The sequence below is a fragment of the Notamacropus eugenii genome, chromosome 1, assembly GCF_028372415.1.
Source record: "Notamacropus eugenii isolate mMacEug1 chromosome 1, mMacEug1.pri_v2, whole genome shotgun sequence".
Classification (NCBI taxonomy): domain Eukaryota; kingdom Metazoa; phylum Chordata; class Mammalia; order Diprotodontia; family Macropodidae; genus Notamacropus; species Notamacropus eugenii.
This window is the reverse complement of record NC_092872.1, coordinates 228,393,587-228,413,333: the sequence shown is the minus strand read 5'-3', so window position 1 is coordinate 228,413,333 and position 19,747 is coordinate 228,393,587. Positions and strand designations below refer to the sequence as shown.

Below are 19,747 nucleotides of genomic sequence, written 5' to 3'. Positions count from 1 at the left end.
TACGTTCCTCACTCATCTTTTTTTTTTTTTTTTTTGCCAACACACAGGGACTTGCTGTAATGCTGCATTTGTCATCCAGATTCTAACTTGTACGGTCATTAGTCACAAATCATAGGCAGATGTGGGAGCAGGCTCATTTTGAATGTTCTGTGGATGTTACATCTCACATTGTCACATGATTATTATTTATTATAATTATTGAGGGAAGAGAGCGGAGGAAGAATGAAAGCTAGAGCAGGGACAAGCTTCTGCTGTGCTGTTCAAGCAGGTGGCATTCGCAAAATCAGAGTTGAGTTATAATGGATCTTAGCAGTGTCACTTCAAGGTGAGAGAAATCTCTGCTTGTTCATCCTTCATTTTTGAAAGAGGACCAATGACATCACTGTTGATGTCTTGACTTGCTCCTGAATTGGATTTAAGAGAGACACAAAGTGTTGCAAAAAGTCATTGGCCTCATTTTCTCTTCCTGAGTCATTGAAATCTAGTGACAAGACCAAAGTCAAAACAACTAGCAGTGGCCCAGGATGCAGTGGATGACCTTGGAACTACTTTGATGTCTAACCAAACTCTAAGCACTCCTCAGCACCTGCTTCAGCTGCTTTCATGGCTTTTGGAACAGATAGTTCTTATCTTCCCATTCTATGGGAGAAAACCTTCACATGCTTGGTGTAGACACCCCCTGATTCACCAATAGGTTTGAGTTCTGTCAGTTACTCTCTTATCCTCAATCTGGTTTAGCCTGTCAGCTGAGATGGTTTACAGGTCTCTGGTCATTGCTCATGCTGCAGCTTCTTGGTGAGAGCCACAGGTAAGAGCTGAGTGATTCAGGTGGGCACCGAAGGTGGAGGAGCACCCCTGAAAAGAGCTTGGCAAGCCCGCACTCCAGAGGGACTAATCCTCCATGAACACTCTGGTGTGTGACCATCTGCTTTCTGTTTGGAGACAGCTAGCTGGGCATGTGGATTGGGCAGTAACTGGTTGGAGACAGGAGTTCAAATCCTGATTATCTCTGTAATCATGAGCAGGTCACTTAACCTCTCACCTCAGTTTCCTCATATACAAAGTAGGATTAATAAAATGCTCTGACAGGGTTGTTGTGAGAGTGAGATGTCATATGTAAGGCTCTTTGCAAACCTTCAAGTCATGAAAGTGCTAGCTATTATAATTATTATCATTAAAAATAGACCTGCAATGAAAAGGAGTCCACCCTACTTTTGGACAACTCTTACTGTTAGGAAGTTTTTTTTTCTGACATCAAGTCTAAATTGGTCTCTCTGCAACATCCACCCACTGCTCTTGGTTTTATCCTCAGAGGCCAAATGGAATAAAACTCATCTCTTTCCCCCATGGCAGCCTGCCATATATTTGAAGACAGCTATCATTTTTCCCTCTAAGTCTTCTCTCCTCCAGGCTAAATCTCCTCAGTTCTTTCAAATCATCCCATATGATGTAGACCTACATCATTTTCTCATCCTTATTGCCAACCTTTGGATACTCTCAAGCTTCTCTCTGACCTTCTTATACTGTGGTTCTCAAGCTGAGCATCACATGATAGAAGTGCATTCACTTTCTGATAGTTCAGAAAGCCTCCTTATTCCTGAAAGTCATGGCCTCTCTTAGTGTAGCCCAAGATCCCATTTATCTTTCTGGCTGTTGTGCCACGAAGATTGCTCACTGAGCTTACAATTTCCTAAAACCCTCCAGACCTTTTCTAAACTGCTTTTCTGTGCCAGGGAGGATAATTTATTTTTCTTTTTTTTTAATTCATTTACTTATTTTTAGTTTTGCACATTTGCTTTTATAAGATTTTGAGTTCTAAAATTTCCTTCCCTCCCTCCACTCTCCTGTTCCCAAGATGGCATGCAATCTGATACAGTCTCCACATGTATGATCATATTAAACATATTTCCACATTAGTCATGTTGTGAAAAAAGAATCAGAACCAAAGGGAAAAGCCATGAGAAAGAAAAAACAACAAGAAAGAGAGCAAATAGTATGCTTTGATCAGCATTCAGACTCCATAGTTCTTTGTCTGGATGTGGATTAGCATTTTCCATCATGAGTCTTTTGGAATTGTCTTAGATCATTGAACTGTTGAGAAGTGCCAAGTCTATCAAAGTTGATTTTCTCACAGTGTTCCTGTTACTGTATACAATGTTCTCCCAGTTCTGCTCACTTCACTCTGGTGGGGGAGGCTTTCTTGAAGCTAAATACGGTACCATATAATTCTCCCTATTGAACTTCATTTTAAATTTAACCCATTGCTCTAGCCCATCAAAATATTTTCATATCCTCTCATGCAGGGTTCAGTCTTCCTGACCAGCTGGTGTCATCTAAAGACCCCACCAGAGACCTGTGTCTTAAAGCTTAACTAGTGCTGCTGGTACATGCCTCCAGTTGTATTCCTTCTTGCTGTGATCCAAGTGTCCTCAGCTTTGTTCTCCTGAGAATTGTACACAACTTCATCCTCATGTACTCTCACCTTCCTTCTAATCTCCACAGTTCCTCACTCACCTTTTCTAAACAGTTGGGTGCATGTCTCCCCTTTATCAGGAAAGGGTTATGCTTGAACTAAGCAGGGGAGGACAGGAAGAAACCTGTCCTGTTTATGATAGTAAGCCAGAGTTTTCAAACTGCTGGAGACCACTCTTTTCTTAGAACTATTCAAACCAAGTAAGGGAAAGGTAACTGATTTTCCATGCCCTCCTCCCCCACATCCAAAGGTAACTTGGTGTCTGTTGTTGATTACAACATTGCAAAGGATGCCTGAACAGACAGGAGTTTGATGTATCTTCCTGTAAAGTCACTGACTGTTCAGCCTTCTGACATTAATCACCCTTCATTTTAGTTAGGCTGGATTTTCTTGCCATGTGGCTGATGAGAATATTTTTGCAGCATATAGAGAAGTCAAGTAGCCAGCTGAGGAGTTTGGGGAAAAGTGTTAGCCCTCATGATCCCAAGACTTGTACTTAAAAGTGGCTGCCAGGTGTGAAAGGCAGGGATAGGATTTGTGAATGAGGTGTTTCCTGGACCCTAAAGTCCTAGAAACTGATTGAGCATTCCTAATGATTGGATGTGAATGATTAATATATTTCTTGATAGATGTTTTTTTTTTCCTTTTCAACCAAGGAAAACTTTTCTCTGTATGATGGCAGTGTTTATTTTCCTTACCTTCTGAGCTCTGGAAAGAGAATTTCATCAGTGATTTTGTACAGTGCCATGGAAAAAGCATTGGACTTGGAATATGCACAGACCTGGGCTCAAATCCTAGCTTTTACACTTACGGTCTGCCTGACCTGGGAAAAGTCATTTAACATCTTTGGGACTCAGGTTTCCTCATCTGTAAAATAGGAAGGGTTGGCCTACCTGACCTCTAAGGCTTCTTACTCTATGGTCCTACAAGCTATTTAGGAACATGTCTTATAGATGAATGGAGAGCCCACAGATCCTCCTTCCAGTTCCCTTACTGTATAGATTAAGGAAACTCATTTACAGAGATTGTTTGATGTCCCTAGTCTCACAAAGCTAGTTAGTGCAGGCAAAACAGAATTGGTGGGCCCTGGAACATAATGAAGCAGACTTTCCTGTTTTTCTAAGCAGAATATCAAGACCAAAGTGTCTAAACCAGGGGTGGGGAATTTGTGGCCTTATAGGTCCTCAGCCTTTTGACTGAGTCTTAAGTTTTACAGAACAAATCCTTTTAGGAAGGGAATTTGTTATGTGAAGTTTGGATGCAGTTCGAGGGCCACATGTGGCCCTAGACCCTTTGGACTGAGCCTGACTTACGTAGCTAAATCAGAGTTAGTTACTTAGTCATTGGGGGTTAACACATCACTCATTCCAATTTTTTTGTAGCTAGGGCAGAAATTCTCAAGGAGTGCTGGCTGTACCTTCATGATTGCTGGGACGTGGACTGTGTACAGACCTTTCTTCTTACAGATGAGGTCATGCTGAGGGGTTTGTTTGAGAGCTAGGAGAGGGGACAAGGTTATTGACGGTGTTTCCTGGCTATTTGAACCACTTGAAGGACTTGCTTTTTGCTTTCTCAGGTGGTCATTTGGTGTGCTTCTCTGGGAGATTGTGACCCTAGGAGGAAACCCCTATCCTGGTATTCCTCCTGAACGTCTCTTCAACCTTCTAAAAACAGGCTATCGAATGGAGAGGCCTGAAAACTGTAGTGAAGAAATGTAAGTATAATTTGATTTTATTCATTTATTGAAATTCTGGATTAAATTGCAAGGAGTCACAAAACAAATAGCAGGTACTGTTATGCTGATCTGATTAATTACCAAATGACTCTTATACCTTGGTCATTGAGTAAGTCCTGTTTTTGCACATATATTACAGACTGCAGTTTCTCTTCTAGGTCATGATACCATGATACCATTTGAATTTTCAAGTGCTAGCCAAACATTTTAACCCAACGCTCGGATAGCTGCTGGCAGACGGTCATGAGAGAAATTCAGGAAGAATTGATGGGATTTTCAGAGATTTGTAAATGAGTACACATTTTATGTCCCTTTAGCTGTCAGCCTCTCAACTGTTTTTGCCCTCAAAGTTAGGAACCTTTTAATTACCTGACGTTTACATGTCATCTTTATTGTATATTATTTGACGAATTCTTTATGAATCTTATTTGCATTGAAGTGAAAAATCATTCAGCAAATTATTGAGAGATTCCAAAATGTTCTAGCAAAGTCCAGAAATTATATCAGACTTCAAAAATGGGTACTAGAGCTAAACTGGCCTTTTGTACTTATAAAACTTTAGGCTATAAATACCAGCTGAAAGCTACATGTGCCTGATCGAAAAGTCTGCTGCTGAAAATGCGTCTATCAGTGCCCAACACTAAACCCTAATGGTTTTTAAAATAATTGATCAGTTTATAATGAGTTTGATAGGCTGAGTGGTTGAGTTAATAGAGAGTTAGTTTCTAAGTCAGAAAGCATATTATTAAATAAGAGAGGGTTTTCTCTTTGAAGAATTGTCTATACTTGATATATCATCATTTTAAAGCTGGAAGGAACCTTAGAGGCCATTGAGTTCAACCTTTTCACTTTATGGATGAGGAAACTGAGGTCAATGAGATTAAGTGACAAAGCCAGTGTCTCACAGGTAGTAAGTAGGTACCTAAGGAGGGATTTGAACCCAGGTATTCCTGATTTTGCATCCAGCAATCTATCTACTACACTTTGTTGCCTGGACCAAAATAAAGAATGTACTTGAAAAAGAATCAATGAAAAATTTAAAATATTTGAAAATTATTACCTCTGGATATGGGAACTTCAATCCAAAACCATCTTCCTGCTACCATTGGTTTGCTCTGTCTCTTACAGGTACAATCTAATGTTGCACTGCTGGAAACAGGAACCAGATAAGAGGCCAACATTTGGCGAAATCAGCAAAGACCTAGAGAAGATGATGGTGAAAAGTAGGGTGAGTCTACTTAGGTTTTTGGCTGTCTGACTCTAGGTTGATTTTGACAGTTAAGGATTTCTATTTATGAATCATGTGCTGCCATATAAAATGCCCTTTAGCTTGAAATTTCAAATTCAGTTATGAAAAATTTGCTGCCTTGATCACTGAATTCTGTTTTGCACACATAATACAGACTAGTTTCTCTGTGTCAAAGTCATGACACCCAGAGGTATCATTTGAATATTCAGGCACTAGCCAGACATTTAACCTAAGGACAGCTACCAGCAAATAGCTGTCAAAGAAAATTCTCAAAAACCTAACTGAATCAGTTTTGGTATAAATAGGAGAAGCTAGAGAAAGCTTTAGGTACTTTGTTACTTCTTGCCTTAAGTAAATGTGAAGTGTCTAAAATATATTAATCTCAGCCAGGTGTGGTGACGTGGGCTTGTAGTCCTGGCTTACTAGGGAGACTGAGGCAAGTGGGTCACTTGAATTCCAGAGTCCTGAGTTGCAGTAAGACTATAACCAATCATGTGTCCATGCTAAGTCTGGCACCAATATGATAAGCCTCCCTGGAGGAGAGTGCCATTGGACTGCCTAAGGTAGGGGAGAATTGGCCCTGATCAGAAAAAACAGAGCAAGCTAAAAGCTTCTGAGCCAGTAACTATTATACTTTCATCCTGGACAAGATAGACACAGTCTGAGAATACAAAAAGTTCTCTACTGGCCTAACTGTTAGTGATCAAGGGCCCTGAAATGAGCTAGGCTGGTCCTTAGTTGACCAAGACACAAGCCAACTTTAAGCCAGTATTTGAATCTGGTTCAGGATTTCTAGAACTTATTATTTGAACTTGCATTCCACTGGCCTTAGAGAGCTCCATCCATAAGGAAATAGCACAGTACTTAGTAAACAACAAGCATTTATCAGGTGCCTACTATGCTCCAGACATTGTACTAAGCACTGGGTATATAAAGAAAGGTGAAAAAACAGTTCTTTCTTTCAAGAATCCCACATTCTAATGGGGGAAGAGTTGGACACTGGTTTAGAGGATTCTTTATTATTAAGTTTTAAAACATCAATGGCACATTACAGTAATACTAATTTCTCTAAAGGAAAGCTAAGAAAAGATATATATACATATATACACATCTGGCAAATCTTTGCATATCTATTATATACTTTTATATGTTTATTGGGAAATACTTGGTAAAACACGAGTGATTTAAATGAAGCATTCTAAGGAATTTGCCATTCTTAGGTTGATGACCCAAGTACCTGTAAAGGAGGTCATGCAGGAGATATCCTAGATAGTTACAGCATTTATTGTTCTACTTGATGCTTTGGGGAAAGGCTACACTTACCATTGTTCCCTTTATCAGTGACCTGACTTTTCTTTCACACCTCTGTTTTGCTAGGACTACTTGGATCTTGCAGCTTCCACTCCATCTGACTCCTTACTTTATGACGATGGCCTTTCAGAAGAGGAGACACCCCTCGTGGACTGTAATAATGCTCCCCTCCCTCGAACCCTCCCTTCCACATGGATTGAAAACAAACTCTATGGTAGAATTTCACATGCATTTACTAGATTCTAGCAACACATGTATACACACACACACACACACACACACACACACACACAACCACTCCTGATTTTATTTTTTTCCTTCTGCACTGTCTTCACACTCTGTATCCCTTTAAAGAGTGTTTCTGGTTTGAATGAAATCAAAGTTTGCTTGGAAAGCTTTTTTCGTTTGTAAATGTTAAACTTTGCATTAGGTTTATATTTCAGGCATTTTGCAACTCTGTTTAAAAAGAAAAGGGATGTGAAAATAAGTAAAATTACCAAATATATGTGGTAAAAGGAGAAATATAGATCAGGGAAGTATTCTCAGGGGAGGTTTTAAATGTGGTTAACAAATCCAAGTATACATTTATGGGGGGGGGGTGGGAAAATGGGATCCATTATATCAGATTAATGTACCTGTAATTTAACCACTTGGGCAAATCAGCTGGATTTGGGGAAGCATTTACTTTGAAAAAAAGTGAAAAAGATTTAGCTCAATTTGGGAATGGGCCCAATAATATTTGAACAGTCTTGTCTCATAGAATATGAATGCTTCAATCTCTGCTTTTGTATACAAGTGAGAGGTTTAATAAGCAGAGATCTGTGCTTCACTTGAGATGGGACCTTAACTTGGCCTGTCCAGACAGCAGGAGAACGTGAGCACTGTTTTTAGAACCTTCAGAAAGATAAAGCAGTGATGGCAACTCTGAAAAAAAGCAGTCCACTGTTTTCACATCCTTTGTGTTCCTACATAGCCTCATGATGCTATCATAAAAAACTGTAGCAGGTTATTTTGAAAGAAGAATATTCTAGCATATTGTGGTGGTGAGATGGACAGTAAATATGGTTCTTGCCAAAACTCCTACTTTTTGCCTCCTGATTAGGTTCTCTAAAGATATTTTCTTGTCTTGTAGTTTTATAATTTAAAAAAACAACTTGAAGTGGCTTTTTTTGAACTGAAGATTTTCCATTTTTCAGCATATTGGATCTACGATTTGTAAATGACTTTGGATTTAGTGTAGAATCTAGATCTGGTATCTTGCAGGCATGCATGCTTCTCTTAGATACCCAAGGTCCTTATCCCTCGTGGAAAGAGCAGAAGTATCTGATAGTTCCATGATGACTGCTAAGTAGGCTTATTTTAGCTTAAAGCACTTTCCATACCAAAAAAAAACAAAAAACCCCAAAACCAAAAAAACCTTTTTGGTGGAATGACCTGTTTGGGACAGCATCATGCTGTTTTCCTTTTTTGTTGCTATTAATATATAAATAAGTTTTAATACTGGGACGCTTAAAAAAGCCCAAGCCTAGTTCCTTCAGAGTTAATTTTATCAAGAGAACTTTTGATTTTTTGCCCATTATTGTAATTTGTGTTTCAAAAACCTGGAAACTTAGAATATTTCATGTATTTGGTGCAAAAGTCAGAAGTTTGGTTCTGACAACAAAGGGAGTTTTGCCAAGGGCCTTACTGTCTGCACATGAAGTTTTGGTTCTTCAGTGCAGAAAAAATTATCTGTTTTCATTTTTAGGCATGTCATACCCGAACTGGCCTGAGGAGAGTCCTGTCCCACTCACAAGATTCGATGGCACTAACTCTGTGTTTTCAAGATATGCAAATGATAGTGTATATGCTAACTGGATGGTTTCACCCTCAGCGGCAAAATTAATGGACAAGTTTAATAGTTAAAATTTCTTTGTGAAGGTAATGGACTCACAAGGGGGAAGAAACATGCAAAGAATGGAAAGTCCGCTGGCTCGTTCTTTGTGCAATTTAAACTGGTTAAGCCAACGTTAATTTTAGAACAGCAAACTCGTTTTTGGTAGTTTGTTTTAACTGCTTTCTTACATGGCTTTACTTAAGGTAACAGATGATTCCCCCTCTTGGGAAACATATCAAACTGGATGAAAATTCTAGTTCCAGTATTTTATTAACTCTTGTTTTTTACTCCTCCCTCCCCCACTCAGCAGAAAGGTCCAGTTTGGTATCTGATCACTACCTAATGAAACTTCATGCTTACAATTTTTCAGGTCAGTTGTTCACAAAAAAGGGTGTTAGTACATAATAATTATTTTACCTGAACCACTAAAATTTTTTTGGTTGCCATGAAACAAGGCAACACGAAAAAAGCATGAAGCACAAAAAAAAAGTTCATAAAAGTATTATTCCAAATTAATCGCACTTGTTTGAAAATCAGAAGGTTAGCAAAAGCTTGATGCTATAATGAAACCCTGTCATGGGGTGAAGAGAGAGCAGGAAATCTCAGTACAGAATTATCTCAACATTTGAGATCCTGAAAATTTATTTTACAAAGGTGTTGTTATCTTTTCTTAGCAAAAAAAGAATTGTTTTTACCAGATTTAAAACTTAAGATTCTAACTTTTAGCACAATGGAGAGAAGTTTGATACCAGATATGCTATATATAAAGACTGATGTAAGTGACGAGTGTTCACAAAACCACAACATATTTACCATTACATCCATCTTGCTACTGTTACATTCTTCCATAATCATAATTCCTTCTATGAGAACAGTGTAGAAAATACAGGGTATTTTCAAATGAATATGTTCCAGATTTCTCTCAATGATTCTGGATGGCAGAAGGGACCTTCTCAGCTTCCAATCCCATCATATGCTTTCAATACACAACATCACTATCAACATAGCTTTGTAAATTGTTTGTCTTGCAAATTATGAGTAGCTTAGACTCATATTCAGGTTAGTTTGTCCGACAGTTCTGTTACCAGCTTCTTTATGTAGGAGGCATTCTAGCTAGTTACGTTAGAAGTAGCATTGGCAATGAAGAAGAGTTGCTACAACTTGGAACAGGAGATGATAGGGTTTCAATAGAGTTCAGAGAATGTTTTGGCTCTTATAGAGCTTCCACAAAAAGGTACATGGATGGACTATTTTTTCCTTGTATTTTGTAATTTAAAGCTGCTGTAGCAAGAGTTTTTGTTCTCTTAAAGTATTTGAACTCACAAGCAACTTGCTCTATAATTCAGTGTTCCTGAACAGTCATATTTATTCAAAACATGGCTCATGTGTTGTAGTTTATGACTTGTAAGTCTCTGTGGGTATTATTTTGTTGTCAGCACCATATGTTACCAGTATGCTCATGTCTGTCATTTCATAAAAGAGAGTCGGGTTGCCAAAACACTGCCTGGTCTTTAGATTTCAAGCACTGTGATAGGATTTAAAATAGTTTTCATAAGAATACTGTATTTTATAAAAAAATCAAAAAAGCAGTATTATTTTGGCGTTTTGGTTTGACTGAGAGAACTAGTGTGTACATTGGTGAAATATATATGTATATACACACACACATATATTATATATATACATATATATTCTCACACTCTTAAGGTACACAGGATAGCAATGAAAAATCTGACTCAAGATGTTACAGAGTCTTGAGTCTATGACATTTTGGAGATATACTGTGATAGTTCTCTTTCAAATAGCTGTTGTGGCTAAATATTTGCTTTTTCTATGTTTTATCATAGCTTTATCAAATAGAAAAATTAAAGATAGACTCTCGAAATAGTAAGTGCTTCCACAGTAAAGGTGAATTACTATAGTAAGTTGATCAGCCCCTATCAGAGGAAGAGAGAGGAGGATTTTCAGAATGCACTGTTTTGATGGATGTTACCTCTGGCTTCTTGCATCTCCTGATGTCTGTTCCTGAGCTGGGAAAATATTAGGATTTGCCAGTCATATTGGTTACATATACATATGCACAGGAGAACTTACCAGGTACTGAGTAACAATCTCAGTTATTTTAAAAAAGATACTTAAACTCTCATTACTGAAGGCAGTTATACTATGCTGATTTTGTTTGGGTCTCTGCTTGCAATCAAGGTGAAAGATTAACCAATTTCAGTCATTTAAATAAAAATCATGTACCATAAAAATTGCAAACTTCCTTATTTTTTTTTAACATTTCTAGTTTTAAGTTATGAAACCTTAGGAGTGCAAAGTTTACACAACCATAATGAAATTCAGAATAAGGCCTTAATAGGAAACATTTTAGTTATAAAAATCACTTGAAGACATATCACATCTGACTTCTTGACATCTTGACACACAATTTAGCCAGCCAAAGAAAAGCATTTTTAGATGAATTTTTTGCATGCAAAAAAATGTTCATGTATAGTTGTTTATTAAAAACCTTCATAATTGTCGGACATTGAATTGGTCACCTTTTAGCCCCTCCCTTCCTCAGTCTGGGCAAATAAACAGAGCAGTTGTAATCTGCTTCATATTTATTCGTTTGGGAGCAAACAGAAGTGGTGTTTCTTTTGTTTGTGTTCTAGGGTGGGAGGGTGAGGTGCTATTAGAGAGACATATACAATATATAAGACATATAAATACAAAAAGGTCTCAAGGGCCAGGGTGAGATTTCAGCCTTAAGTTTCCGTTTTATGCTTTAGCTTGAATATCAGATGCTGACATTTCATATCTTCCTACCTGGTGATCTTGAATTGGAGATGATTCTGTATCAGCCGTTCATTAACCTCTCAGCAATAAATGACATTGGGAAGAATCAGTTGAAAACATGAGATGTTCTGTACTATCAATTAGCTCACATTTGTGTGTGGAATGTTTTTGTTTATATCCCATCTCCAGAGTGCACATGAAAAATAAGGCAGCTTAAGTAGGGGTTGTCTGTGTGTCTCTGATGTAGCTGCTCCTGAGGCTAGTGAGCTAGATCTGTTACCTGCTTTCTCTTCTGTTTGGGAATTAAAGATAGACTGTCTAAATTTAAAGATTTAGAGGCAAGATAAGGGATCTTGGATATCATTGGTTTATTAGTTCCCTTTGACTTTTGAAAATTCCCAGACTCATGTATTACAGACTTCCCCAGGCAAAATGAACTTGAAGAGGCCTTTAAAGAGTTAGCAGAAGCTTGTGAATATAAATATAAATTTTAAAAGAGATTGTACCAGGAGGTTAATAGGTCCCACAGACTCCAAAATTAAGAAGACTCCCCTCCAAAGCTCAGAAACCAGCAGGTGATTCAGACCTGTTTGCATGAATTTCCCAAGGGCGGAAGAGTTTGGGCAAATATATTATCTCAAAAAATATTAGAAGGAAAAGTACAAATTTCCCCAGTCTAAGTAAACTTGACTCATTTCAGTCAAACAAAAAAATTATTGCTTCATATCCTTTCCTTTGAGCTATAATATATAGAAAAAACTACTTTGGGATTGTGAAAACAAGTCTCTGAAACTTCCTACTTGTAGGACAACTTCAAACTATTATTAACCCAAGGGGGAGAAAATTAACTGTTACTATCCATCCAAAAAGCATGAATGCATACAATCACATAATATGTCAATGAACCTATATGCACATATATCTTTATTGCCCATAGTCCTTAGAGGGAAAATAAATGCCAGTCCACACTAAAATATATTGACCTTGAAACTGGTACCACTTCCTCTTATCCTTCATTTAATAATTCTCTAGTGGAACAAAATACACTTCAGTGACATTAAAAAATACCTTCAAAAATGTTTGTTTGAAGTTTCCTTTTTGTGAAAATGGATTAGAGTTAATTCTCTTGACCCATGTTGGTCTGCCCCACTTCTCTAGAGAGCATAAATACAAATTATCATAGCTAGAAGGCGTATTAAGAAGAAACCAGTTAGATTTGTTAACAGAGAAAACTGCCATTTTCTGTAGCTGAGTTCCAAATTTTCTTTTCTAAGAAGTGTGGACTAGTTAAGAGGGAAGAGCAGCTATCTTTGGCTCTGCTGCATTAATAAGTTTTATTTGTTGGTGTTAATGTAGCAAGTTCTGGAAATGCCCAAGGGAAAATCTAGTGGTGAACATTAGCATTATGATTTTTAAAAAATACTCTGTAAAGCAGCAGGAGCATTAGAGATGGTTCACTGGTACATTAAGTATAGGAAATTAGCTTTAAAAACTGTCTAAGCTACATTTGACATGTCACATGGGAAGTCCCATTTAAAAGAAGGCAAGTAACCACCTCATGATGCTGTAACAACACGCAGTGTTAAGGTATGATTTTAGGAGATGATACCTTTAAAACTAGGCTGCACATTTGCCTACTTTCAGATAGATTGAGCACTCAGTTTTAGTAAAATACTTCAACAGGTGAGCTATGGAAAGAGGATTTTATAATTTCTTAGGTGACAAGGAGTTGGGGGAGGCTCAAACATAGGATACATTAAGTTGCATATGTTAACCTTTGAATAAAAATATTAAAGTTTGTTTTAGGTGTCTGGTTTTTTTCTTTATTATATCTATAAGCAATAACACAGATAAAACAAAATACTAGGCTGTACTTCGGTGGCATTGTATCATATTGAAACACCACCTGGGTTTTGCTGGTTCTGTTAACTTTGCTGTGTGAAATATTGAACAAAGGAGATTTTTTGTGTTATAAAATAATCCTCAGGTTCATTATCAAGTATTAGAAGTTTTAAAATTCTGTAAATTTGACATTTTCTGGGAAGAATCATAACTACTATTGTCATACGGTTTTTTTAAAATTTCACTTCACCTAAGGTAGGTACTTTATCCTAAAGGGCTATTGCGACGTTAAGTAGGAATAGAAAATCTTCACCAGTAGGGTGACTACCTCATTTCTGTCCTTCCCATGGTCTTTGTGCAGCTACCTTAGCATTAAGTGAATGAATAAATGTCTAGCCTCCCTTTCACTCCCTACTTGTTTCAGGCTGGATTTTCGCTTCTCTTTACATCCTCCTTTGTGGTGGAGGGAACTCCTTGTACTCCAAAGTCTTGGACTCCTAGAGAAATGAGCCTGGCTTTTTTTGCATTCATAAAGGGAAGAATGCTGACTGGCAGATCTCTGGTAGCAACCACCCAGTGTCAAGCCAAGAATTGGCTCCTCTGGGGACCAAGATCTTAAGACGCATGAAGAACAGATTAATAAATACACTGTATTAGTAATGTCTATAAAGTTCCTTGCACGTGTAAATCTTTTTAGGATTGCCAAGCTCTGGAGTATGAGGGCATTTCAAGGGTTTGGCAGCTTTTATTTGTACCCAGAAAGGGAAAGAATTATTGAGAACAATTAATTAAAAGGAGAAGGAAAAAATGAGTTGGGCTAAGTACAGAGATTTAGGTTTATAAAGTAATTCTCTGAGCAGTGAGAAGTGAAAGAAGCATGACTTTTCCAGGGAGTCATCACAATTACCAACACTCTTTAATAACCAACAGGCAACAGCCAGAAAATTAGAAGTGAACCTTGTGTTTCTCAACTGTAAAATGAAATGCAGTAAAGTATGTACCGCATAAAGGAGACATATTACACAAATGTCTGTATCCTAAATTTTCCTATTTTTTTTAGAGGGGCAAAGATAAGGCATGTGGGGTTAAGTAACTTGCCTAGATCACACAGCTAGTAAGTGTTAAAGTGTCTGAGATCAGATTTGAACTCAGGTCCTCCTAACTTCAGGGTCGTTGCTCCGTTCACTGTGCCACCTAGGTGTCCCTCAGTTTTCCTGTTTTCAAGTAAACAATTTCTTTTCAGAATAAACACAGGAATATCAAACTTTAACCCTCCCTTAAAAGATGTCTCTTCACTTCTCAAGCCCATGCTGCCATAATCAAATCTTGCTATTGTTAAAAACAAATTTCTACAAGAAGAGCTGCGTGAACCCCTTGCACTCGGGAGATTGTTTGAATTAAATCCTATCCTCCAAAGAACAGTGACAAGTATGGGCCAAAAGAAAGGATGATTGTTTCCTGACCACTTATTTAATAAATAGAGAGCTTGGAGCAGCTAAGTGGTTCAGTAGATGGAGTACTGGCCCTGGAGTTAGGAGGCCCTGAGTTCAAATTCAACCTCAGACACGAGTATGATCCTGGACAAGTCACTTAACCTCAATTGCCTCTAAATTTAAGAAATAAGTAGAGGGCTTAATCCTAAAGAAGGCTGGGAAAGAGCACTAGGCCCTATGGTAAATGAAAGACCAAAGATGGATTCTGTTCTGTGACCTTGTGAAAGATACAACTAAGGGAATGGGATCAGATGATCTCTGAAGGTTACATCAGTCTGGGGAGCCTCATTGTTATATGGTATGGACCCCCTTTGGCAGTCTAGTAAAGGTAATGAACCTCTTCTCAAAATAATGTTTTTCAATGCATAAAATTAATGGAGATTACAAAGGAAAGCAGTTGTACTGAAACACACCTAATTTTCTTTTAAATTTACAGATATGAGGTTGAGTCTCTATTCTAATATCTGAAGAGGAATCTATAAAAATTAAAATTTAGTCCCCCAAACAAAATTCTACAAGATCTGTAGATTTGATCTGAAATATTAGGTACCCGGAAGGAAGAAAGGACTGGTTTTGTAGAGTGTCAGGAAACTAATGAACTTATGAACTAATGCACTTATGTGCAAATTTGAAGCCTTCAATGCTGTGGCATGAAAGCTGATCTGTTTGAAATTGACAACCTTCCTTCCTAACTTCAGCAAGCCTATTTCTTCAAAGCAAGATCTATCTGTGATATGCAGCTACATTTTCTTAGTTGAGAATTTTTCCATGCATTTCATATGTGTTGTAGATACAAAAATAAGTAAAAAAAAAAAAAGTATTTGCCCTTAAGGTATTTTTATTCCAATGATGGGTTATGACATTTTCATAGATAAATATAAGACAACATAAAGGGAGAAAGTGCTAACATCTAGGATTAGAAGTAGGGACTGAACTGGGCCTTGAGAGAAGCTAAGGACTCTAAAATGCAGAGGTGCAGAGGGAGTGCATTTTATTTAATATTAAAAGATGAGAATTTCTTAACATTCCCAAGTGAAAAAATTGTATTGCTGTCAGTTTTTTTTTAAAGGTCATCAAATCATTTCCTGAGTTTCCCTTAAAAAGGAGCTAACTTCGTAATGTGAAGTAAATTTAATCTTTTGATTACCATGAAAAATAGCTCATAGTATACACCTCTTTAAGGTTTACCAAATGTTTTCCTTACAGCGTGTTTGAGATGGAAAGAAAAGGAAACCCATTCAGAAAGGTTTGGTGGCTTCTCTGTGATCATACATATAACAAATGTTGGAACCCTTGCCCAAATTCAGCTCATATCAACATTCAAGCATACTTCCTACTGTTTGATTCTAAATAAAGATTTGTACTTGCCATTTCATTTTCATTGCAGAGCTCATTAAAATAATTTGGGAAGGCATAACAGGAAGGTGCTATAAAACTTTGAGAGGTTATAACTATAAACAAAATCATTTCAATAAAACAAGTACTATTTCCTAGGACCTGAGGTTGGAGTTACTTCATTCTACCATAAAGATATAGCTACAAGGCCCTGCTTCAACATTGAACATTATGGTTTTCACCTGGCATAAATTTATACCTCGAAAAAGGAAAGGGAGGAGAAATTGACTGTGCTAGGCAGTGGGGAGGAATCATCCTTTGGGGGGATTGCAGCTAGTCTCTCATGGAGCTTCAGTTTTCCTCTTGGTTTACAATGGTCTTGTAAACTTCATTTGATCTTGAGAGGAGTGATCTGTCCGATGAACTCATTTTAATTTTTTTCATTTGTATTATGTCACTGGTTTGATTCAAGGGTTATAAAGCATTAACTTCTTGAACCAGAAACTAGGGAATCATCTAGGTCTCTGTTACAGAAACGTAGACAGTAAGAATGACTTTTTGCCCAGAGATTTTTTTCTTCAGTTTGACCATTAAATCCTCATATAATTCCTTTAATTTACAGATTTTTTTTTTTTTACTAGTAAATTAAAGTGTAAGGCAAAATCAAGATTGATCTTTAGCTAACTGACGATGGGACATCAAACAAGGGTAAGAATTCTAGAATTTAAAGCTATCTTTTCACTGCTCATGTAGATTCTGGTCAGCCATCTTTCATTAGCTGTGGGTGAATGCTTCAAGAATCCAGTATTTCATTGATGTGATTATTCTTGCCAGCAAAGCAGATTAAAATGAGTAGCTGTTATTTGAGAGTTTCTTTAATGAAAAATTATACACAAAGTTCATAGAAAGTATCTTTTAAAAAATAATGGGATAAAGAATTTAGGTAAAATTAGGGTTCTTTTAGAGGCAGCAAGGTGGTTCAGGGGACAGAACACTGGGCCTGGAGTCAGAGAGACCTGAGCTCAAACCCAGATACTAGCCTTATGGCTCTGAGCAAATCACTTAGCCCCTTTTTGCCTCAGATCTTCATCTGTAAAATGGGGACATTTTGGAGAAGAAAATGGCAAACCAATCCAGTATTTTTGCCAAGAAATCCCAGTGGAATAAGGTCATGAAGAATTGGACATGATTGAACAACTGAGCAACATCAGAATTCTCTTATATTTTCATCTTGATCAGAGTAATTTAACAAACTTATACTTTTTAAAAATGGCTAATCCTCTAATGTATTTGACTATGACTTTTAACAATTCCATTATAAAGAGGTGTTGTGAACATTCTAACAAATTAAAACTGTCGTAAAATGTTCAGTAATAGTCCTGCATATGTACATTTCAAGTCAGTTTTGTAATATTCTTCCTTTGTGATATATTTAAATTTGTACTGTACAGTGAAATGAAACTAGCCCCTGTATTTCTTGCCTGTCATCAAGATCATAAAAAAGATGGGTGAAAACAAAAACTGTTAATAAAAATATGGATCATTTAAAAAAATTTTAATCCAAAGACTAAACTTGGGATGGTTAAGAAAACTTGATTAGCAAATACTTTCTTGTCTAATGTTTACTCCTTTGTTAAATCTCTTTTTAACCACCAAAATACCAAATATAACTTTGTAAATTAATTCTGAAGATTCTAGCCAAAATGCAATAGATATGCCATGAGAGAAATAATGTGTGTGTGTATATATATGTATATGTATGTATATACATGGGTTGTACATAGTTCCTTCATGTTTGGTTCTTAACAGTATGCTAGAAAAATAAATGTTTGCCTTGACTTTGCTTTCCCGGTATTGAAAAAAAATCAAATTGTCATACAAAAGAAACAGTATTATTATCAACTGTGTAGAAAGTTTCCTCTATATTGTACATTTTTGCACTTTCACATAAAGATTTTTCTGCTCCTGATGTAGCCAATGCACTATTAAATATGCAATAAATATGCCAATATGTGAAAATGACAGACTACTCAGAAAAAGGACTCATTATTTTTCAGATGTACTATATAATACCAAAGCTTATTTTATCCGATATTTTAAAAATAAATTCTGCCCATGTATTTAAACATTTTTCTAAACCTGAATATAGATATATTCAGTTGTTCAGTATAGCGCAAGAATTTCATGTTCTTGAGTCTTGTTTCCAACAGCTGACAGACACACTTCCCACCCAATTATTCTTTCCCCTGGGGAAGGTTTGAAATATATAAAACTATGGTAGATAGAACTAGCTTCTTTTGCTTTGCTAATTTTGCTAAGGGTGGGAGGAGAAAGTCTTCATTCTATTACCTTGACAAATGGAACCATTAGTTTACAAATGCTACTCTATCACAGCTCTCTGAAAGATACCCGAGGCTGGCTTTTGTGTCTTTGCCTAACTACTTATCTTTAGTTGTCTATCCTGGGGAAAATTGCTTCAATTCTTTAGGCTCAAGTTTTCTCATGGGCAAAATCGGGTGCTTGGCTTAAATTACCACTTAAAGTCCTTTCCAGTTCTAGTATTCCTGAGAAGCCATTTACCCACAGGCAGTTCTCCTAAGCAACTAAAATCTAGCCCAAGTTTTAACTGTATGCTTATTGCATGAGTGAATGGAAGATTCCACATGGATTTAGGCATACAAAATGTTTCCCAAATGAATTATAGGCTCTTAAAGTTGGTAGTTGTAGTTGGTTTCACTTTCCTGTACACAAGTCCTGTAGGCATTTCATGTCCAAAGAAAGAATATAGGAAACAATGACAAATTTAGACTTCAAAACTGGTTTCAAAGTTTTATGTTGAGTTTCCTCCAGGCCAGTCAGTTCTCTCTTTTGCAAGGTAGAAAAAGTCACATCTCTTTATGTAACTGATTATAGACATGAATACTCACTGAACAGTTCCTATAGTTATCCTTTCCTCTTTTTAATAAAGGCTATTGTTTCTCTCAATAATTATAAGTTTTTTTAATTTCTAAAGAATCTAAAATTGTCACAAAGTGAATGTTCAGTGGTAATGATATAATTTTATCACATTAACTTCCACAAAATGTGAGAGCAGAAGAGGAGAGGGGGAAGAGGAAAGAGGAAGAAATAGCAAGGTTCATATTTGAAATCCAAATGTAACTCTTACTACTATCCTCATTCTTGGAGGAAACGGAGAGTTTTGACATTTTCCAACAAACAATAATTTCTACTACCTTGCTACACACACACATATACATATACATGTGAGTGTACATGTGTGTATATGAACATACATAAACATAAGCACAGACACGTAACATGGTAATGGAAATTATGGCTTGGAGAATTCAAAACCCTCTTCCTTTTCTATTCCTCCAAGAACACATACAAACACATATATGTATGTATGTGTGTATACATTCTAGTAGAATTGAGAATCCAGTATTCACTCCAGTATATATTTCATAATCTTCTTATATATACCACCTAACAGGTGTACTTTAAGCACTAGATGTGTTCCTGCAAAAATTAGTGTAAGACAGATTTCTATAAGTTATATCATATCTTAAATTGATTTAAGACCTTTTCCTTCATTTTTTATTGATCTTCATCTGGCAACTTTTCTTTAAGTTCTTCTGTACACCAATTTATT

The 19,747-nt window shown here is 36.8% G+C and overlaps 1 protein-coding gene across 1 annotated transcript in view; it reads left to right on the top strand.

The window, feature by feature from the left end:
- Window positions 1-18,119, top strand: part of RET (ret proto-oncogene) — a 152,719-nt gene extending 134,600 nt beyond the window's left edge. The window contains 5 exon segments of the mRNA XM_072628013.1: window positions 4,050-4,187; window positions 5,337-5,436; window positions 6,835-6,982; window positions 8,516-8,629; window positions 8,632-18,119. Of these exon segments, the coding sequence (XP_072484114.1) occupies window positions 4,050-4,187; window positions 5,337-5,436; window positions 6,835-6,982; window positions 8,516-8,629; window positions 8,632-8,666 (535 nt within the window). The 3' untranslated portion in view covers window positions 8,667-18,119.
- Window positions 18,120-19,747: the final 1,628 nt, after the last annotated feature.